Source organism: Ursus americanus, chromosome 7 (genome assembly GCF_024610735.1).
Source record: "Ursus americanus isolate L20-20 chromosome 7, mUrsAme1.1.p, whole genome shotgun sequence".
NCBI classification, from domain to species: Eukaryota; Metazoa; Chordata; class Mammalia; order Carnivora; family Ursidae; genus Ursus; species Ursus americanus.
The window spans coordinates 19072377-19093861 of NC_142133.1; the positions used below are offsets into that span (position 1 = coordinate 19072377).

At 36.8% G+C, this 21485-nt stretch overlaps 1 protein-coding gene across 9 annotated transcripts in view; it reads right to left on the reverse strand.

The window, feature by feature from the left end:
* NRXN1 (neurexin 1) overlaps positions 1-21485 on the reverse strand; it is a 1098989-nt gene that overhangs the window by 518580 nt on the left and 558924 nt on the right. For all 9 annotated transcript variants that reach the window (XM_087863385.1, XM_087863384.1, XM_087863379.1 and 6 more), the window contains 2 exons: positions 18490-18663; positions 12522-12641 (listed from right to left, as the gene is read on the reverse strand). In XM_087863385.1, the coding sequence (XP_087719511.1) occupies positions 12522-12641; positions 18490-18663 (294 nt within the window). The remainder of the gene's footprint in view (positions 1-12521; positions 12642-18489; positions 18664-21485) is intronic.

Below are 21485 nucleotides of genomic sequence, written 5' to 3' on the forward strand. Positions count from 1 at the left end.
TAAGATTGCCCGCCAACTGAGGAGGCTGATAATCAAAATGAAAATTTGTGTTATTTCTTCTAAACTGCTATGTAAGAAACATCCAAGATTGTGTTGAAACTGTTTCATAAATCTAGTTATGATGTTTTACTTGTAAAAATTCCTAGGCAAATCTTCCTTTATTTCATTAAGTCTTACATTATCTGGAAAGCACAGAACTAAGAAGACGACCTTCGAGATCATCTAGTCTAATAGTACTCAAACCCGGGTGTGTATCAGAATCATCCAGAGTCTCCTAAAATACATATTTCTGGGACCCAGACCATACTTTCTAATTCAGGAGGTCTTGAATATGAGAATGGGGATTTCTTTTTTTTTTCTTTTTTTTGTAAAGATTTTATTTATTTGACAGAGGAAGAGAGCACACAAGCAGGGGGTGTGGCAGGGAGAGGAAGAGGGAGAAGCAGACTCCCCACTGAGCAGCAAGTCTGATGCAGGACTCGATCCCAAGACCCTGGGATCATGACTTGAGCTGAAGGCAGATGCTTAACCTACTGAGCCACCCAGGTGCCTGGAGAATGGGCATTTCTAACAAATTCATAGGTTATGTGGACACTGCTGGTCCAGGAATGACAATTTGGGAACCAATGACATTCCAGCCCCTTCATTCTACTACCTTCTTTTTGATTAAGGTAGACAAAGTCTAGTATTCTTGGAAATTACTTTTTAAATTTTTTTCTCAACGCTTCTAACAACCAAGCAAGTTCTATTTCTGATGCTGTCAATCTAGACTTGGCAGATCTATTATGGTTTAAGTAGATTGGGAAGTAGAGAATACTCACCATCCTACTAAATTGATTTTAGGCAAATTCACTTAAAATACTGAACCTGAACAATTAGGCCAAGTAAGCCTCTTGTAATTGGTACAGTTGTATATACAAATGCTATCTTCATCATATTTAATATGGAAAAGAAAAAAAAAAAAACAATAAGAATATTCTGAGCTCCATCTATGTAACACCAAATGGGCATTTGGCTCTTCTGGAGCTGGTGCAAAGGCAACATTCAGAGAATTCTTCAAGGACACTGGTGGACTAAATCAGGGCACACAAGTGACATTATAAGAGAAATAGTATTATTTTCCCCAAGAGAGCTTACACTATTGCTAGAAAAATACCCCAACATTGCAAAACTTTATTAAAGCTTATAAAAAAGATCAAATAAGCAGTGTAGCATTTCATAATGATGTGATTATTCCAACAGGTATTGGCTAATTAATGAAAAAAAGTAAACTGAACAAAAAATAGTTACCTTGCAAACACTGAGGTCCCAGAATTTGTTAAATTTAATGTAATCTACAAAGTAGACTCAAGCAGAATTTGAAGAAAATAGAATGTCATGTTTCTAAATCCCTCTCCCATGGTACGTGGGCATGCACATGCACACACACTCACCCACATTCCCCCGACAAATACACAGATCTTTACTTACAGCACTTTCTTTCTAGCTACATACACTCTAATTCCACATGGGTCTTTACCATCGGGAATAAAGATAATGAAAAATGCATTTACAGTAATGTGATAAAACATAATACCTTACCCTGCCAGATGTTATATAATATGTATATATGTGTGTGTGTGTGTGTGTGTGTATTTTTTTTTTTTAACGACTGTAGGGATGGGTGCACACATCAGTTAATTTGTAAATTATGGACTCTGGGTGATTACAATGTGTCAGTGCGGGTTCATCATTGTAACAAACGTACCACCTTGGTGAGCAATGTTGATGGGGGAGGTGATGTATGCGTGGGGACAGGAGGCATGGGGGAATCTCTGCACCTTCCTCTTAATATTTTGTGAACCGAAACCTGCTCTAAAAGAATAAAATCTTTAAAAAATCAGGTAACTAATGGAGGTTTGCAAAACACTAAACTTCAAATACTACTCAGCATTATAAAGGCTAGGCCTGTGATAAATAATATCAAAAGTAGAGTATGATGTAAAATACAGCTAGGGAATAAAGGTTAACACACATTAAAAAATAACAAAACCCATGCCTGTTAGACAGTAAATATTTGGAGATTCAGAAGCAGAAGAATCACCTACCAACTGGAAATTGTCTTACTCTGGGATAGACTTGATTTGAGCTGGGTCTGAATTTTCCTGGGTAGAGCGGAAGTTGAGGAGAACCAACCAGGGGAGGGAGTCAGTCGTTCATCAGAGATGAAGGCAAAGAGAGCATTCAGGACTACACTGGTGTGTTCCTGTACGTATGTATCACAGAGCGAATGGCTGGGCATATGAGAGCTAAAGCATACTGTACAGCTGCATTTGTTGAGCAAGATGTGGAGAACCTTCAATGATGAAGGAAGGAATGCAGAAATGTCAAGACAACGGATGTCAACAAAACCTAACAACATCAGAAAAGGAAATACTGGGGTTAGGGAGACTGGAATTTCTGGGTGACCTTAAAGCCACAAATGATAGCTCGTATTAAAGACCTACTCCATTTGGTTTTATAGCAATATAGTTTGCAGGGACTAAGCTAAAAACAAGATCCTCCTTGTCACAGAGCTCGTAGGCACCGAACTCCAGAATACAGGTTGCGTTCACAACTCACACAGCAGACTCTCACTGCACTCCATAGACTGATGTCATTTTCAGAACCCTAAGTTTTTATCTTTTGCACTTCAACAACACTGAAAGTGCTTCCAGGTTTTGATTTAGAGAATTATTGTCACTGTCAATAAAAGGAATGTGCCCGACACACCAAAATCCAGTTTAATTACTTCTGTGATGTCTCCTGCGGCTGAGAGGAAATGGTATTTCTCTGACAATTTTCTGTTTTTAATTTAGTAAAATGGAGCTCTTGCCCTGAATAGGACCTAGGAGAATGGATTCATGATGGATGTCATGGAAGATGAACCCCACAGTGTCTGTCAGCAACACTGTCTTACTCTGAGGGTATGATGGTTGCAGGAATCTAGATCCTCAATTCTAGATTCCTCCTCATGGGCATGCAAAGTGACCATCAAGGATTTGATGTGGAAACATGGCTGAGGTCTTTAATGTATCGTGTCATGAGCTGAAAAAGCTTCGCAAACATATCTAAAGGTCTGCTTTTATCCAGCACCATTCCCAAGGTCAGTATTGCCCTGAGCCGCTGGAATCCAGATGAAGCCTTGAAAGCTTTCCAACAGGAGAAGCCAAATATCAAAATACACTCTGTGCCATTCCCGTGAAGAAACCAAGCAAAATGTATTCTTTATTTCCCGCTACATATTCCATCTGTTTCTCCCCCTAAAGGGTCATATGTTATATATTTATAAGAAGTGTTCACACCTACGCGAACACAGTTTCCTCTGTCCCCGTCAAATGCAGCCTCCTCCTTGCTCGCGACCCATTTTTTTTTTTTAAACATCCTTCTGTATCAGCTCATCCTTTTATGAAACTTGTTTCATTCTGAAATCATTTCAAGTTAAGAAACGCCTTTGTACCTTCCTATCTCACCAAATCCTGGGGAGATTAAGCCTCAGGCTCTACAGGCCATTTTCTGAGAGATGTGAATTTAGATCATTAGGGTCATTAAAATCATACACTTCCTAATACCCCGAGCTAACAGACCATCCTTGTACTTTATGCTGCTGGAGAATGCTACCAGACAAGTAACAATGTGTAACAGCGCTGAGCTGCAGAGGAGACCATAATTCCTCCCCATAAAAGAATCCTACACTTTTTAATTGCTATAGTAAATCTCATTAAAGACACAGAATGCTTTGTTCGGGGAAGGAAAAAGGATCACTGGTGAAGGTGCATTTTCTTCACAGTAATATTTTTTTCTTTATGACTAGAATTACTCCTAAATGCAAGCACAACGTTATTTTTATCATGACCTTTTTCTGGACTCTGCACATTTCCCCTGAGCTTTCTTTCCCTTCTCCTCAAATATAAGGGGCCCTTGGTCTTTACTATTAATCTCATAGCGACATTTCAGGATGTGGGCTTCATGCATTCTCTTGTGTTTTCCCCTGGTGTCTTCCAAAAACCTTCAAAGACTCGACTCTAATCTCTGACTTCATTTTTTGTTGTTGTTCTTTCTTCCTCAACAGCTATATAACGAGGAAACTGAGATATAATCAACACAACGAAACACTCAGTGTGCATTCACTGGTTAGCACAATTCTGAATCTTACCTGCTTGTTCCCCATAATATACATTGTGAATCCAATTGAAGTAGAAGAATCTTGGGAAATATTTCGCCTGATTTCAAAATCAAAGATTAAATTATCATTTTGAAGAAACTCAGGCTGTCATAGAAAAATCACAGAAAATCCCCATCTCTCTTTCATAATCAGTACCTTTTTATAACAGACTTGGAAGTTAATGACAGTACACGCCTTAGACAGCTACAAATTTTTAACTCATCTTCAGAAGCGGCAACTGAGCAGTTGAGGGGAGGAGCATGTTTCCTGCAACATAATGCTTAAAATTAAATATAAGAATCAAGAGTGAGATGAAGATGGGAAAAAAATCTGCAATGTTAACTGTCAGTCATTACTAACCTCTGTAGGGATTTTGTATCTGGGAAATTTCAACAGCATCTACACTGAATCTATCCCTCTTTGAAAGGAATTGTGGGTGCAAGTAAGAATATGAGCTTCAAGTTAGACAAACCTGCATTCATACTGTCTGTGCAAATTATTAGTTATTTTAGCCCAAAGTAATTATTTAACTGAATATGCCTCAATATCCTTATTTGTAAATTGAAAATAAGATTTTTTGAAGTCTGAAAAATGTAAGTTTTATAAAATGTAAACTTTATGCATATAATACCTGTTAATTATGTCATTAGCATTAAAATAGGTTGGTGTGATCTACATTAAAATATTTTGTAGTCCTTCTTCTGCAGTAACTAGGTATATCCACAGTGACAAAGTATATAAATAACTTGCCGTATCTAATCACTTCCTTCCAAATTCCATCACAATTGTATTCTTTTAATATAAAACATTTCATGAAGTCAAACTACTTTTGATCTTATACACCTTCTTTAAAAACATATACATGACAGTCTCTTCACCAAATGGTGCTGGGAAAACTAGAAAGCAACATGCAAAAGAAAGAACTGGACCAGTTTCTTACCCATGCACAAAAATAAATTCAAAATGGATGGAAGGCCTAAATGTGAGACAGGAAACCATCAAAATCCTAGAGAAGAACATAGGCAGGAACCTCTCTGACATTGGCGGTAGCAACTTCTTACTAGATATGTCACCTGAGGCAAAGGAAACTAAAGCAAAAATAAACTATTGGGACTCCATCAAGATAAAAAGCTTTTGCACAGGCAACAATCAACAAAACTACAAGGCACTCTACAGAATGGGAGAAGATATTTGCAAATGACATATCTGATAAAGGGTTAGTTTCCAGAATTTACAAATAACTTATCAAACTCAATAAAAAAAAAATCCAGTTAAAAAATGGGCAGAAGACATGAATAGACATTTTTCCAAAGAAGACATACAGATGACCCACAGACACATGAAAATATGCTCAACATCACTCATCACAGGGAACTACAAATCAAAACCACAATGAGATACCACCTCACACCTGTCATAATGGCTAAAATTAATAACGCAGGAAACAACAGGTATTGGCAAGGATGTGGAGAAAGGGGAACCCTCTTACACTACTGGTGAGAATGCAAACTGGTGCAGCCACTCTGGAAAACAGTACAGAGGTTCCTCGAAAAGGTAAAAATAGAACTATCCTATGATGAAGCTATTGCACTACTAAGCATTTACCAAAGGATACAAAAATACTAATTCAAAGGGATACATGAACCCTGAAGTTTATAGCAGCGTTATCAACACTAGCCAAATTATGGAAATTGCCCAAATGTCCATCATATATTCATATGATTCATTCATATGAGATTATATATGATGGGATATTACTCGGCCATAAAGAAGAATGAAATCTTGCCATTTGCAACAACGTGGATGGAGCTAGAGAGTATAATGCTGAGTGAAATAAGTCAGACAAAGACAAATACCATTTGATTTCACTCATATGTGGAATTTAAGAAACAAAACAAATGAACATGGTGGGAGGAAGACAGAAAACCAAGAAATAGATTCCTTTTTTTTTTTTTTTTTTTTTTTTTTTTTTTTTTTAAGAAATAGACTCTTTAACTATGGAGAACAAAGTAAGGATTACTGGAGGGGAGGTGGGGGCGATGAGTTAAATGGTGATGGGGATTAAGGACGGCACTTGTTGTGCTGAGCACTGGGTGTTGTATGTAAATCACTAAATTCTACTCCTGAAACCAGTATTACACTATATGTTAGCTAACTGGAATTTAAATAAAAACTTGGAGGAAGAAAAAAAAAACAAATAAAAACAATAAAAACATGCCCATGATAATCTGATTCTATAAAGCTGGAGAATTATTTAACATTTACTCTTTTCACACAGCTTCTTGATTAATAAATGGATGCTAAATTATTTATCATTGATACTTATTTAGTATTAAACAGGATTCTGAGAATTTACCGTGATTGATCTTCATTTTGTTCACAAGGGCTTTCGGTGCCTCAGTTCTGGTGAGGTAAAAGCGATTTTATAAAAAGTAAAAGTAAATCTAAAGGCCTCAAGTTTAAAAAATGCATACCTTAGATTCAGACAGTCTCCCTACCCTAAGCTGGCTCCTGCACCTGCTGTGTTGCCATAGCTGGAAAGCAAAGTGAGAGACCTCAGCACAATATACTCACAGAGAGAGAAAAATCATTCAGACACAGACTAGGGTCATAGAGCTCTTTGAAGTATCATCTAGTGAGAGCGGAAAGCACTGTAATCCCTTAAGGACAGTTAGCCACGGTGACTGGCAGAATCTTCTCTTAATGGAGCCCTAGTCTAGTTGGGCTCTGGTGGGGTGTGACAGTATTACCCCAGGAACGCAAGCATCAAAGGCCACCTCTAGAGTTACATAAGCCCTGCGATGATGACCAATAACATAAGAGCCCGATGAAGGTCTACGCAGTTAGAATGCTAAGTGAGCCAGAAAAATTAGAGCGTACTTGTAGGGGGGAAAATTCAACTGGGCCTTCCTTCTTGACTTCTGGGGTCAAACTGGCACCATTTACACAGAGTCAAAAGCTATTCAGAGTCATGGATCATTTACCTGATGAACAATACAGGGGACTAATCTGGATAATTCAAATATAGCAGTGCTCTACACCACTCTTTGGGGTTTTCTCCCCACTTGAGTTTTCTTATATAGATAAAGCTTAAAACTGTCATTTAACTGCTTAATTGCAATATGAAAAGACCAATGCTTCCTGTTATGTATTTACTTTTATGATGTCTATTACCACAGGAACAAAGATAAATTTTATTAAATAGAAGATAATACTTCTATTATAAAGTACATTTCTCTATCATATATGATGCTTTCCTTTCTTTTATTGCATTTTCTGATCAGTATGAATAATATTTTAATTCTTTATAGTTTAACATAAGATAGGTCTGACCTTGTTTCCCCATAGATAATTTTTCTATGGCATTATCTGTAAATACTGCTTATGAATTGCTTTAAACAACTTAAAGACTGCCATTTAGAAATGCTTGAATGATTCAAGGTTAATAAGATTCATCATACTCACAGTGAGGATCTGGTTGTGGACATAGCTAATTGCTAAATTTTATTCATCCCTAAATGGTACTGGCAACAAATCAGCTCACAGCTTAATACTACTGGCAGCTCTAAATGGGACAGAAATAATGTGACTTTGATCCAGTTATTTTTATACGTGTTATGATTCATTTCCAGTAGTTCTGATGCTGATGCTCAAATAGTGGATATTGGATTCTCTTGTCAAACAACAAAAAAGGTGAGAAACAAAGCTGAATATATTTTTAAATGTCATGGTAACAAGTCACAGTCAAATCTTGTTTCAGTGAACATTTCTAATTCTCACACTGAAGATACGATAAATTCCTATCAGAAAGGTTTTCTGGCAAATTTAGAATTCTGAAAATAGTCTTTTAATGGCAGGGACCATACCCCCCTAGTACCAAACTAACAGCACTATGATATATTACTCCCTTATGGTAACAGACACCATTGAAGCTGAACTGTAATTTGGCACACAACAATTCTGCACTAATGTAATGTGACAATGTTATTATGTTCACTACTTTCCATGTGATCATAGCCATATTCATCTTCTCCAACCTGACATTAAATTAGGTAATATAGTTACATTCTATTCTGCACCATAGGGTGAAAGTAGAAAAAGAATTATTGTATAGCACAATGGTTTGATGATGGTGTGTGTGTGCGCGCATGTGAATAGGTGATACGTTGATTTTTATATAATGAATGTAAACTCTTGGCACAGGCCTGGCACATAGCAAGCACCAAGTAAGTGGTTACACCCAAGAAAAAGTTCACAAAGAGCTACAATATATGGTATGTTAAAAAGACCTCTACTCTAAGATTTCAGAGGAGGGGAAAGGTAAGGCCCAGCTCCCAGGACTAGAGAAGTTTCCATGGGATGAAACAGTTAAGTAGAGATTGAAAATGAAATTATATTTCTTCAAACAGATAGAGTGAAAGGAATTCATTCCAGGTGGAATGAGTGCATTCCCCAGGAGGATAAATTAGCATAAGCAATGGTGAGGAAATTGGGAAAGTATAATGTTGTTCAGAAAGCCATAAGTAAGTTAATTGGCACTAACATGCCATATGGGCAGACAAGGTTCTGCAACAGATAAGGATGAAAATGAAAGTTAGGGTCAGACCACAGAGGTTCACGAACTCCAAATCGATGAACTTGGAAAGTATTGTTAACCGCTGAGGACGTACTAGAAACCCTTATGCAAGATGCATGCCTCGAGTCAGGGCGGATTTAGTAAGTTACTATTACTACCAATTATATGCATCATGATGTGCAAAACACTGGGCTTATCAGACGAAAAAAAAAAAAAAGAATATTGCGTGGGAGAAGCATGTAGTCTTAGTCTTACAGGGAGATAAGACCAAACCTAAATAATGATGGCTGATAAAATAGCATCAACAAAGTTCATAGCAGTCAGTGGAGGAAAAATACTGCCTCTGGTTAGGAGAATCAGGAAGAGCTGGTGATATTTAAACTAGGGAGAAAGAACAAAGGAACGAAGGAAGAACAAAACTGGTAAGGAGGCATAGGACAGATTGGAGGAGAAAGGGATAAAAAAATGGGAAACTCAACCAGGAAATGACTACAATAACCCCCCCCCCAAATAATATTAGGGACCTAAAATACAGTAATGGTATGGAAGAATCGAGCTGAGTCCACCACACTTCACCACCCTACCCACGTAAACACAGCACTCGCTTCTCTCAGTGAGTAGGTCATTTACATGGCAATTTTCTAGGGAAAAAAGAGTTTCACAAGCACTTTTCTTTAAAAGTAGCCTTTGGCATCATTTTACGTAAGTGCCTCTTTTTTGAGAGATTCCTTTAAGTGCATTAATTAGTATGATTTACCCAAGATTAGACTTACAAGTTAAAAAGTATTCCCATCTTTCCATTGTTAATTATATCTCCAGGCTAACATAAATAAACTTTTCTAGTTACTCTAACCCACTCTGAAATTTATCAGAGAGATGATATTCAGAAGGTCTATTTTAGAGAGAATATGTCTTATTTGCAATGTGGTGTGTTCTTTCCCCTTCTAAAATACTTTATTTCATTTTCCTTTGTTTGTTTGTTTTTGTTTTGTTTTCTATGCAGTTGAAGACTGCTGTCACAGAATTTATGGATAAATACCTAAGCTACAGAAGGAAATTAAAAAATAAACTGTCCTAAATAGATTTAAAAAAAAAAAAGAAAAGAAAAGCCAACCTCTATACAGAAAAGGAGTTTGTGAAAATCCCAGGAATCACATTGTTTGTGCAACTCAGAAAAATAGGGAGATGCAGAAAAATGACACTTATTTTGATGAATTTAACAACTGAAGAAACATGGCCTGCTACTCTTATTGCCGTGTCAATTGCACGTCTTCAAGGTATTAAAAAAAGAAAAAGACAACAGACATAGAATGGAGTCATTTATGCTAAGCCCCATGTCTCCAAACCAAGACTTAATTACAGTTTTGGCTCTCCCATAAACCAGTCAATCAGGAATCTCCCGGTCAGCAATAGTTAGGTAATCTGCCTCACAGACCCCTGCCATTCCCTAAAGGAAAGTAACTTTTCAATAACCAGCCTGTTTTTTTGTATAGTATAGCTCCCTTGTCCTGCTCCCTTCTGCCTATAATTCTTTCATTTCATACAGATCCTTGGAGCTCCTTTCTATCTGCTAGATTGGACGCTGCCCATTTTGAATCAGTTTTTGCTCAAACTCTTAAAATTTTTAATACGCTTCAGTTTACCTTTTAACAAAAGTAGCAGTTGCTATTGTATTTTCTACAAATTAAAGTTGATATAAAAATAAGATTTGCTTTTAGATATTGATTTATACCTACGTATCCTCACCACCAAAACTCCATGCACAAACCAAGAAACCATTTCCTATTTCCAGAAAACCCATTAAGAGGTAATGATTTAATCAAAATGTATATATTCTGAGAGCCCTCCAAAGTAATTTTAATGCTGATTTGTGCAAGAGGCATATCAGGAGACACATTTATTGAATGACATTTACCTTATTTACAAGAAAATAACAAATAGCCTTATCATTATCATCACCACCACTATCACCCAAGAGCAGCATTCAAATAATTTTCTGTAAAAATGATGTGAAGACAGCATGATACTTAGGGTAGGATCTTGATGTTCCGTTAGGAAATGTCTAGCAAATACGCACAGAAAATTATATTCTTCAAACTTAACTGGTCTATGAAAATACATAATCTGACACAACCAAATGGCAACTATTTTATAAAACATGGAAACTAGATTAAGCAAAGTTTGGCAGAGAAAGTTCTTTAGCAAAATGGAAAACATTTTCATGCAATAAAAAGCCCTCTGAGCTACCACATGTAGTCATACATCTGTCAGGATCATATTCAGGATTAAAAATTTACCATAATAAAATCATAACAAGTCATCAGTCTTCTGCTTGTCCTTGAAAATAAATTTATGTTATTTTCTATGGGGCAGGAGCAAATGCAGGAAGTTACTATTCTGTATACATATGTACATATATTAAAAGCATATATAAGGCTTTTTATTTGCTTTGCTTTAGGTACATGGAAATACATGAAGTATTTACTGGGCCTCCATTTAAGGTTATTTATAGAACCCCAACAGGGGTTATTGTTTGTGCAAATGTATGATGGTAATTCTATGGAAGATGATGCTGGTAGGATGGAGGCCAAATATTTCCCCTTTTATGGTGGTGTGATCTTTACAGGTCTCTTCCAATATTTCACTTTGTAATAATGGTTTGTTATACCTGTGTGCAGTGTTTTGAAGAGAAATTCTGAAGATAGCTTGGGAGTTGTACCATATTGCTAAACTCACTTCAGTGCAATATTTTAGTTTGACCTCATCTTCAACGTTGCCATACACAAATATACTGGCGTAAACAGAGTCTCAAACAGACAAACGTCAAAGTGAACAAACGCTAATCTTCCTTTAAATCCGTACTCAAGCCCAGCCTTTGTCCCAAAGCCCAAAACTTCAATCATTGCCACTTCCATCCTAGAGCTTTTCCTTAAATGTTGTCCCATTTATAATATAAATTATGCACTCGGTTTCACAAGCAGCAGACTTTGTCAGAAAAATGTTCTCGATACAGTGGAATTTGTCGTTTTGTAGAAAATGCTTTTACCATGTTGATGTAGTGCTGTAAGCATAATCCATTTGAAAGTTAAGAAATAGGACTTGCTCCTATACACCAGTGAATTCAGTCTTAAAATTCTCACTGCGACCATACAGATGAGACACTAGCAGATATTTCATGATATAACGTGAATGCTGTGTTTCTGAGTCATGCTTATAATTTGAGACTAAAAGGAAGAAAAATCCACAAGTGGCTAGAATATAAGAGAGAGTACTTGAAGGACAAAGTTTAAACATTGTTTTTTAAAGCAAAAGGCAGATACGGGTTTAAAAAGATAGAGAAAGAGAAGCATAATGAGACACGTCACCTTTCACGAAAATTACAGCCCTCAACATATAATCTTCTGGAATTAAATATTATTTAATATAAAGCAGTAAGAAATCTCTTTTGAAAACCAGGGGAGGATTGTCATAGGTAGGAAACGAAGAAAATATTTTCAATAAGGTGACCATTAGCAATTCAAAAAATTACAGTAAACAGTTGCAAACCAAAGGCTCACCGTCATCACAGCATTTAGCTAATGGCATCCTTGATTAATACTTTAGCATTTCAAAAATGCCCTTTCTGTAGAAACAGCTGCTTCTCCTCACTAGGACAGTTTAACTTACAGCTAATATAAAGACTCCCAGCTTCAGAGCCTGGGCCTCACACAGGAACAGGAAGCAATGAGGACCATCTGAGTCCACGCTCAGACAGGTACTTACGGTCATTGCAGAGCGGCCCACTGAAGGAAGTCATGCTGCAGTCACAGCTGAAGCCATCCCACTGCTGCAAGCACACGCCTTGATTAGAACAGGAGTCCTCTTGGCAGGTTGTGCTGGGTCCTGCAAAAATAATCCAAAAGAAACTTGGGTTCTTTAAAAAAAATCCACAAGTGTTTTGTACATGAGCTAGGTCACATATAGTAGTTGCCAACACCTCAAATTACATGACCAAACCAGTGTTGAAAGTTCTAGCTCACACACCTGAATTAGCGACAGAGAAGCTGTAATAGGAAGGTTTTCTGAAGTTTCAAATATAGGACAAAAATACATTCTAATAGTAAACAACAAATCGTAAAAGCAAGCACATAGCTTCTAGTATGATCATGGTAGCAAGTGATCTCATTCCATCATCAGTGATTCTCTATCACCATTTGGATTTAAAAAAAAAATGCATGGATCTCCTTAACTTCTGAGCAATGAATAGAGACACCATGAGAAATGGAGATTAGAGCTTCATGAAATTGAGATAAAGATTGGCTAAGTAACTGAAAAGAGTTATGCAAAAATGCCCTAGAAGTTTCCAGAAGTTTCCCTGCACAAACTATGGATAAAGTTATGGTTGTTGGGTGTTTTTGATAGGTATGTTGGCAAGTATCGATTCACATGCTTTAACAATTCATGCAGTTAAACATAAAATGAAAAAGTCTGTATAAATGACATGCTCCCGTTTAACATACGAGTAAAAAGAATTCTAGTCTATTTCTAAGGAATCATTAGAACACTGAGAAACAAAACTGAAAAAAAAAAAAGATGATCAAAGCACTAGAGGCAATCACTATACAAACATATTCAAGACTGAAAGCCTTTATGCAAACTATGCTATAAAATGAGGTTTCTTGCACAAGGTTCAAGAAGGAGAAAAATTAAATCTGAACCCAAACAACAGTTACTGCAAAAATGTAAAAAAAAAAAATGTTATTTTGGGGTTTCCACTCTGTATTAGGGGGTTTCAGTCTTGTTTTTTACACACAGGGCTATCTACCTTGCAAGTCAGCTTTCATCAATGCAACTTTGTCAGCAAAATAAAAAAAAAAAAAAAAGCAAAATATATTAAATGTTAGTAAGCAATACCAAAATGGGGCAAACACAGAAGAACGTTCAGATTCAAAAAGCATGCTGTTGTAAAGGGGAAGAAAAAAAATGCTATGTAGAGCAAACAAATTAATACTAACAGCCATAAATCTTAAGAGAAGCCAAAAATGAGAAAGCGGTAATTTATTAGAATTTCACTATATATGTATATATATAGATATATATATAATGGTTAATTGAGCTGATGACATGTAATGAAAGAAATTAAAAGAGCTTTTGTATTGTTTCCTCTCTTGGATAGGAATGCATTACCAACGCGATCGTCTTGCTTATTTGGAACACGCGGCACCGTTTGTCATGTGCAGATACAGTGTAGACCATGGTCATTAGCAGACCAATTATCCCGTTCCACTTCTCTTTCCCTCTACATCTTTTTATCTTGCAATTGCAATTGAGGCTTGAAACTGTGATGCCAGCCATTCCCTGCCAACAGCTGGACTTCAGAGTGACACCAAACTATCAAAATGTACTATATATATCATTTGGGGCAGATGAGAGAAGTAAGGGATGGAAGAAACAAACTGCGATGCCATTCCACTTACCAAAAAATCCCTCTACAAGCTTCCAGCGTGGAGTGTTTATCTTTGTTTTTACTGGGCTGGGCCTACATCGCTTAAGGATTTCAGAGTTACGCCAGCATTTTCCCCACCTTCCTAATTCCCTGCAACTCTTCGAAACTGCCCTGTGAATATTTATTACAATAGAACCTCACTAGTAAGGACTATCTTAGGGAAGGTTAAAAAGCGAATGCACTCCATCTAAATAGCTTTAGAGTAGAAAACCAAAGATATTTCCTAGTCAACACAATTTTATAGGTTTTACAAAAATATAAAAACGATACCGGCCCAATTAGATTCTATTAACGCTGAGAGCCTATGAGGTAACTGCTTTAGTGAATAAATGAGAACTACCTGTAATCAGCCTTTGTGTAAATTGACATTTTCGTAAAATGTCCTTTTAAACATGCTCGTTACAATGGTATTTCTATTACAGTTTTCTCAGTAAAGGTATTCCTCATAGAAAGTTATTGAATTTAGCCTAACCTATGCGAGTTCTCACAAATTAAGAAATCATAACATTGTAACAACTAATTATATAATAACAGCAACAATAGGTATACTAATGGCAATGATAATAATAGTTATTATTAATGGTAATTTCCCAGGCCTGGAAGCCCTGAACGGATGTAACAGTTTTTCTCACCTATCTCATCAAAGAACTAAGAACCACTGAACTGCTTAGTTTTTGTGGTTCCTCCAATCTGTGTGAGGTCAGTGGTCTAATGATCTTTACCCCACGGCATTAGAGACTGAAAATAATTATTGTTTGCTTAGAAAAAAAACCAACAACAAACAACTCTTAAAGAAATACCCCTTGCCCATTCTGTCCTGGGACAAGCGTAGGAGCAGGGAGTGGCGCACCGCAGTGCCCTGGGTCAGGGGCTGGTTATCAACACATGGCTGCACCCTTACCTGCCCAGCAGAAGGTAAGAGCAAGAACAGGAATGGATGAAGAGCCAGATTATCGTTTTTACTCTTACTTTTGTAAAAATTATCAGAAATACAATTGCAACATAATACTAAATTCTAAAAACGGTAAAACTACAATTCTGAAGATGAATGTGCCCATATGGCAGAGCCGCAACTCAGAGTACCTGCCAAACCTTTATGTGAACATAAAGACATGCTTTATTATTATTATTTTTTCATTATCACAACAGTCTTTTTATATTCAGGTATTACAAGAGAATGCATGCCTATGCCTGACAAGACACATTTTTCAAAATACTCACCTTCGAGAACAATATTTAAACATTGACAGGCATTTGCACAAGACAAAGCCCTGAATTTATTTTCCCTTTAGTTATGTAATGTTCCTTTTATTTTATCACTGAATAAAATTGGGAACAAGCCACAAGGACATTTGTATTAAGTGGTTAAGTATAAGGATATGTCTGAAAAAGAAAAGAAGTGAAGGTAAAACTAAAATCTCTGGAAACCAAAGAAGCAAGAAAGTGTTTTGATGCCTGCACTTTCAAGTACGGCAAGCTTGGGTTCAAAGCTTCCATCATCCACGTACGAGCTGTGTGACCTTAGGAAGGTCACCTTACATCTCTGAGGCTCAATTTACTCATCTAAAAAAAGTCAGCACTACCAAATTTACAGAGTTTTGAGGATTCAATGGAGAAGAATATGTAAACTTATTGTCACCAGTGCTAAATCAATGGTAGCTTTAATACTTAAGTATTTCCGTAGCTTATTATAGTTCTGGGGCTGAGTGGTACGAAACTATGCAAAGAGCGTCTGAATTAATTTTTCCCCCTTGACTTTATGTACAAAAGTTATCTTGACTCAGTATTGAACTTAATTAAACCTGATTATTGGTGGATCGCTGGTCTCTCTTTTCTCATACGCAAGCAGGAAAATGCTACCCTAGCAGTAATTTTCAAAATGTGGTCCTTGGAACAACAGTATCAGCATCATTGTAGGAACATGTTAGAAACAGAAATTTTAGGGTCCTGTTGAAGCAGTAACCCTGGGGGTAGGGTTCTGTAATTTAGGTTTTAATAATTCTCCAGGGGATTCTGATACTGGTTCAAGTTTGAGAAACATTCATCTGAAGGGACTTGGACAAGGCAAGCTTCCTCCCCTTACCAGTGTGTCATATAAATAAAAGCAGCTATTATCCAATGCAATTAGTTAAAAATGGAAGGTAGCAAGTGGTTATTAGGAAAGGATGGAATGATGGAAAATCTTGAAAGATATTATTTGGTTATTGTCACATTTATACTATTTCTATTAATATGAAAGTTAAGTGATTCCAATGTGATTTGGATTTAAAATTCCATGAGACAACTATCTTTAGAGAGAGAATTGACCAAGCATCTAGAATTTGATCACTAATCCTAAAAACATGTGTATCTCATCAATTACACCGATGACAGTTACATCTGAAATTATTCCTAGAAACTATAGAGGATAGAAATATCCATAAATTAAAAGTTGTTAATCTTGATGTTGGAATGAAAAAATCAGGGAAGTGTCAAGGCAGAAAGGCAGGGGCATAGTAACATTCTAAGAATAACAATAAAGGGGGGTAAAAAGAGGGTAAACATTATTAAAGCTCAAATATTAAAGCATCATAGACAAGGTAAGGAAGGAACCCATGCCATAATCTATGGAACGATTTCAAATGTTCAAACAGTAATTTGTTACCCAAGAGGATGCATAATCATCTTAACCAAATTGCTTAACGGATTATGTTAGAAAATAAAACCAAGTACTCTTTTCTCAGTACAGCTTCCCTTCATTAGTTTTCCCTTCTACCCACCCACACAAATAACGTATGTGCCCATGGTGGGGGGTCATGTGTGTGTTTGGTTTTCCATCCTGTGGGTGTTTAGCTGTGAATGTGTCTGTCTGCTCCTAACATCTCTTTGTAGGTGAGAAGTCATTTACCAAACAACTTGTAGAAAGGCCTATTTAAAAAAAAATAAAAAATAGTGTCAGGAGTTTGTAGTGTTTTTTTCCTTTTTTTAATGTACATATTCTCACTGATTCGATCACCTTCAAGAATCCAAGTTATGAACCACATTCTTATATCCACCCAGTAGAGGAATTATTCACTTAACAATCTTGTTTCCTTTGGTAAATGGAGAAAATAGCTTCTCTTTGCTTTACAAGTGTTATATCATAATTTGAAATAAAGAAAATAAATATAGCAATAACATTTAAAAAATTCAACAAAGTCTTCTATTAAATAGCATTATCTTCTGGCAGGATTGAAACAGTTTGAATTTCACCTGACTTTTCAGGGGAATATATATTGCAGAGAGAAAAAAAAAAACAAAACGTATTTTCAAAAAAAAAAACCCAAAAAAACCAAAACCCTCCATGTACTTAGGTAATTGCTAAATCTAATGGCATTATTTTGGCCGAGAAGAGATGATTCATAATCTCCTGGGGGATAGGAATTCGTATGTCTTTCTTTGCCTCTCCCATATGAAATTTCCTTATGAATCTAAAATTTTCAAAATAGCCCAAACTGTTTTCAACATTAAAGGAGAAGCAGCAACACATTCAGAGCCCCAAAATTCAGGATAATGTGATTAAATTACATTTATGGAGGGAGAATTGGCTCAAATAATCTGAGGTGTTGAAATGAAAATTATCTAAAATGAAAGTAGCAATCAAAAAGTACTCCTACAGATCTTAGTCTGATAGAGAGCACAAAAGAACAGAAAGACTCTTGAGCACATTTCTCAAGAAAGGAATATTAGTCTTGGGTAATAGAAGAAACCAATTTTTGCTAAAACAAACTGATGATATACGGAAGAAATTCTTGTGCTGGGTAGATACAAACCAAACAGTGATGTGACAATGGGTAGCTGAACTTTATTCTCCTGTTATATTTTGCTGAATGTAGATTTGAAAAAAACAGTCTCAAAATGATTGACACTTGCAGAAGCAAAACTATTTTTTTAGTCCAAACAGGGTATCTATTTAACGTTATAAAGCAGGCATTGCAGAACTGATTAACACACTAATTAGGCAAACTACCGAATACAAAGGAGCAGAAAATAACAAGATCCATCCACAGAGCCCCCATCTTACATAAGGCCTTACTGTAGGTTTGCAAACAGTCCAGAAAATTTAGGATTCACGCGATGAAAAGTGAAAAAGACAAATAAGGATTTCTAAGCCCTATGTTGGGGCTTGAACAGTTGGCAGAAATAAATTTTGCAGACTAGAGAGATTTGTTCTTATTTATGGGTGGAATTAGAATTACTTAGAGTTTGATAACAAAGATCTAGTACCTTCACACCCTCTCTCAATCTGTCCATTGCAGAAAAGAGCATCTGAGATGAGGTCTGGAAGCCGTCCGTTTAAGTCAACTGATGCCAGGCAGCCTTGAAAGCCCTCCTTGGCATGGACGAGTTTCGGCAAAGATTTGTATGTTTCTTTAGCCACTCCTCCTATATACAAGTCACCTGTAGGAAGATCAAAGTTTTGGTCACCAAAGTAACTTGTCATTCCTTTAAACACACAGTAGGACAGGAAAAAAAAATTAGTTTGGTTTATATTTCATTAATTTCAAAAGTATATCTATAATTAGATATTTCCCTAAAAGTGTAAAACAACAGAAGTGTTTGAGTAATACATCAGCACTCAAAGACATTTCTAGAAGCTATTTCCACAGGGATTGAAGAAGCTTGTCAATACAGTGTAGCCAAGTGGAAGGAATATGGGACACGGAGGTGTACATCGTTGCACTGAAATCCGAGCCTGGTTATTTACCAACTCTACGGCTTTTAACTTTTTTTTTCTTTCCAGTTTCTCGGATCATTAGAAACCTCATTTCTGAAACATAAACGATAAAATCTGTTCTATAGGTTTTCATGAGAATTAAATGAGATAAAATATAAGACGTATCTGCCACAGTAAAAAAATGAAGTAAATACTCAGTCAACCTTCTGCTTTGAGAACTCTGGGTCTTTCAGTTCATCAGAAGCTCAACAAATTCTCTCTAGGGTCCACTATTACCCTTTTTACTAGGCTTAAGCCCATTATCTTCACTAACTGACTCCCATAACAGTCGCATATATCTGAATATTACAACCTTGTTCAGGTATTTTTTTTTTTAGGTGAAGTTATACCACTCTGAATTCTTTATGCTGCTCTGGGATCTGTTAACAAGTTATCGATTATTTTTTTTTTCTAATTTTACTGCAGTTTCTAATGGAACACTTTGCTCTGCTTTGTCATCTCATGTCTCTAGGTGTGAGATTTCCCAACTTCATGGGCCACTACTTAAAAAGAGAGATTGCAATCCGTGTTTGATTATGCTTCATTTCCTCCCAAAGATCATCTGCCAAAGCTGTACATCTGAGTAGATGTAATTCACTGACTTTAGTAAACAATCAATGCAGAAGATATGGAGGGTAACCCCAATATTCCATAATATATATTCCTGTTTAAAAGCTCTAACATACTCTACTGAGCAATCTACTTTTCTGACCTTTCACTGTCAGTTGAATTTTCTTTCTCACATTAGCCACCCAAACTTTCATGCCACTTGCTGCCTTTTCCCCAATGTAACACAAAACTCCTACATTCCTAATGTTTCTCTGGGTCCCTCTGTGTTGTCTTCATGGGACTTGGGATAAAGGAGAACTGATACCCAAGTGAACTCTCATCCTGTTTGTTGAGTCATGAGTAACAAAGTCCTTGGTCTCTGATCCAGAAAGCTTGTGTCTTCTGCCAGCATCCACGAAATAGTGATAAGCTAACTGACTAGATTGTAAGTAGGCTGAAATCAAACCACGGATATAACAGTCCTGAATTGTACTGAGGAGTAAAGTGAGCTTGCTTAAAGTCATTTAGCCCTAGAAACTGAAGACTTAATCCCTGACCTATTAACTAAAGCTCTAGGTATTATACTAGGATGTCACTGATCCTGCGTAATTTGTATGGAAGGTACCGAATGTGCTTACTTCCCCTACCTCTTAAATAAAACATCTTTGACGACTGGCCATATTCTTAATATTAAAGAATAGCATGGTTTTCATCTGAGATGGGACACTATTTTTGAAATATCTTGTTTTTTTCACTCTATTTCCTTTTTCTCCATGGTTTTTCTTCTCACTTAAATGTAAAACTATTGTGTTTTAGTTGTCTCGAGAAAGGATAACAATCAAAACCCAAAGATATCAAATTATCTTTCTTCATTTAAGTCTTAAAAGGCAAGACTCTTAAAGGAATGAAAGAGACAGAATATGCAGGCAATTACATGAGAAGAGTAAGGCTTTCCTGCCTCTCATCAGGCAAGCAGGAGAGAAACTGGAGGAAGAGAAATGTGAGCATAGTCATCGATGAATACCAAAAAGAGGACAGTGCTCTAATTGCAGGGCTGAGCCCCTGTGGAGGTCAAAATTTTAGGTAAGTTTACAGAAGGACACTGATTTGTGTTCAAGAGAACCCAGAGGCAAGAGGGAAAAGATGAGTGCCTGGTGGATTCAGACATGCTAGGAACTTAGGCAGCCTCACAGAATTTCCCATATTCCAACTGCGGTATGGGAGCAACACAACAATTCCCAGAGTTTCAGAGAATAAACAGAAAAAGAATGACCTTCTCATGCACACGAGAAGGAAGATGCTGGCAATTCAGTGGGCACCTGAGCTATGAATACAGAATACTCGAGACCAGCTCCTATGTAATCTGTATCTCCCCAAAGATTGATACAGTGAAGTCCCCCCCACCCCAAATAATTCAGACACAATCTCAGGGAAATAAAGGTACTAAAATTGCCTGAGATTACATTTTCACTAACTCAAAGAATCAGAACTCAAAGTGGAAACCAAGGTGAGTTATAGAAAAAGAGTCACCTTTCTTGCACATCTGAAACTCTGGGAAGAGATTTACACTGTTACATGTCACACATCAGTGGGAGGAGATGCTCCCTCCATTCATTTGTTGAACTAAATTTGTTAGAAAATTTCAACTCTCCTCCAGGCCTACTGGATATAGTGTTAGAGAACAAAGGGGAGTTAACTGAAGAATTCTTGGCACTGCTACAGGCTTTTTGGAGGTAGAACTTATACTGAAAGTTATGTATGGGACACCGTAAGTTTGCTAACCGTCCTTCCTCTTTCTGATTGCAACCTCCTGGAAGAGACAGACTGTGTCTCTATTTGTTTCACATTCTCCCCCAGTGCCTCGTACTGGGCCACAAGCACCGTGGGCACTCAGTACACATTGTCAGCCACCTGATGGATTGAGGTCACAGTAGAAAAGAATCGAGAAAGGAAGAAT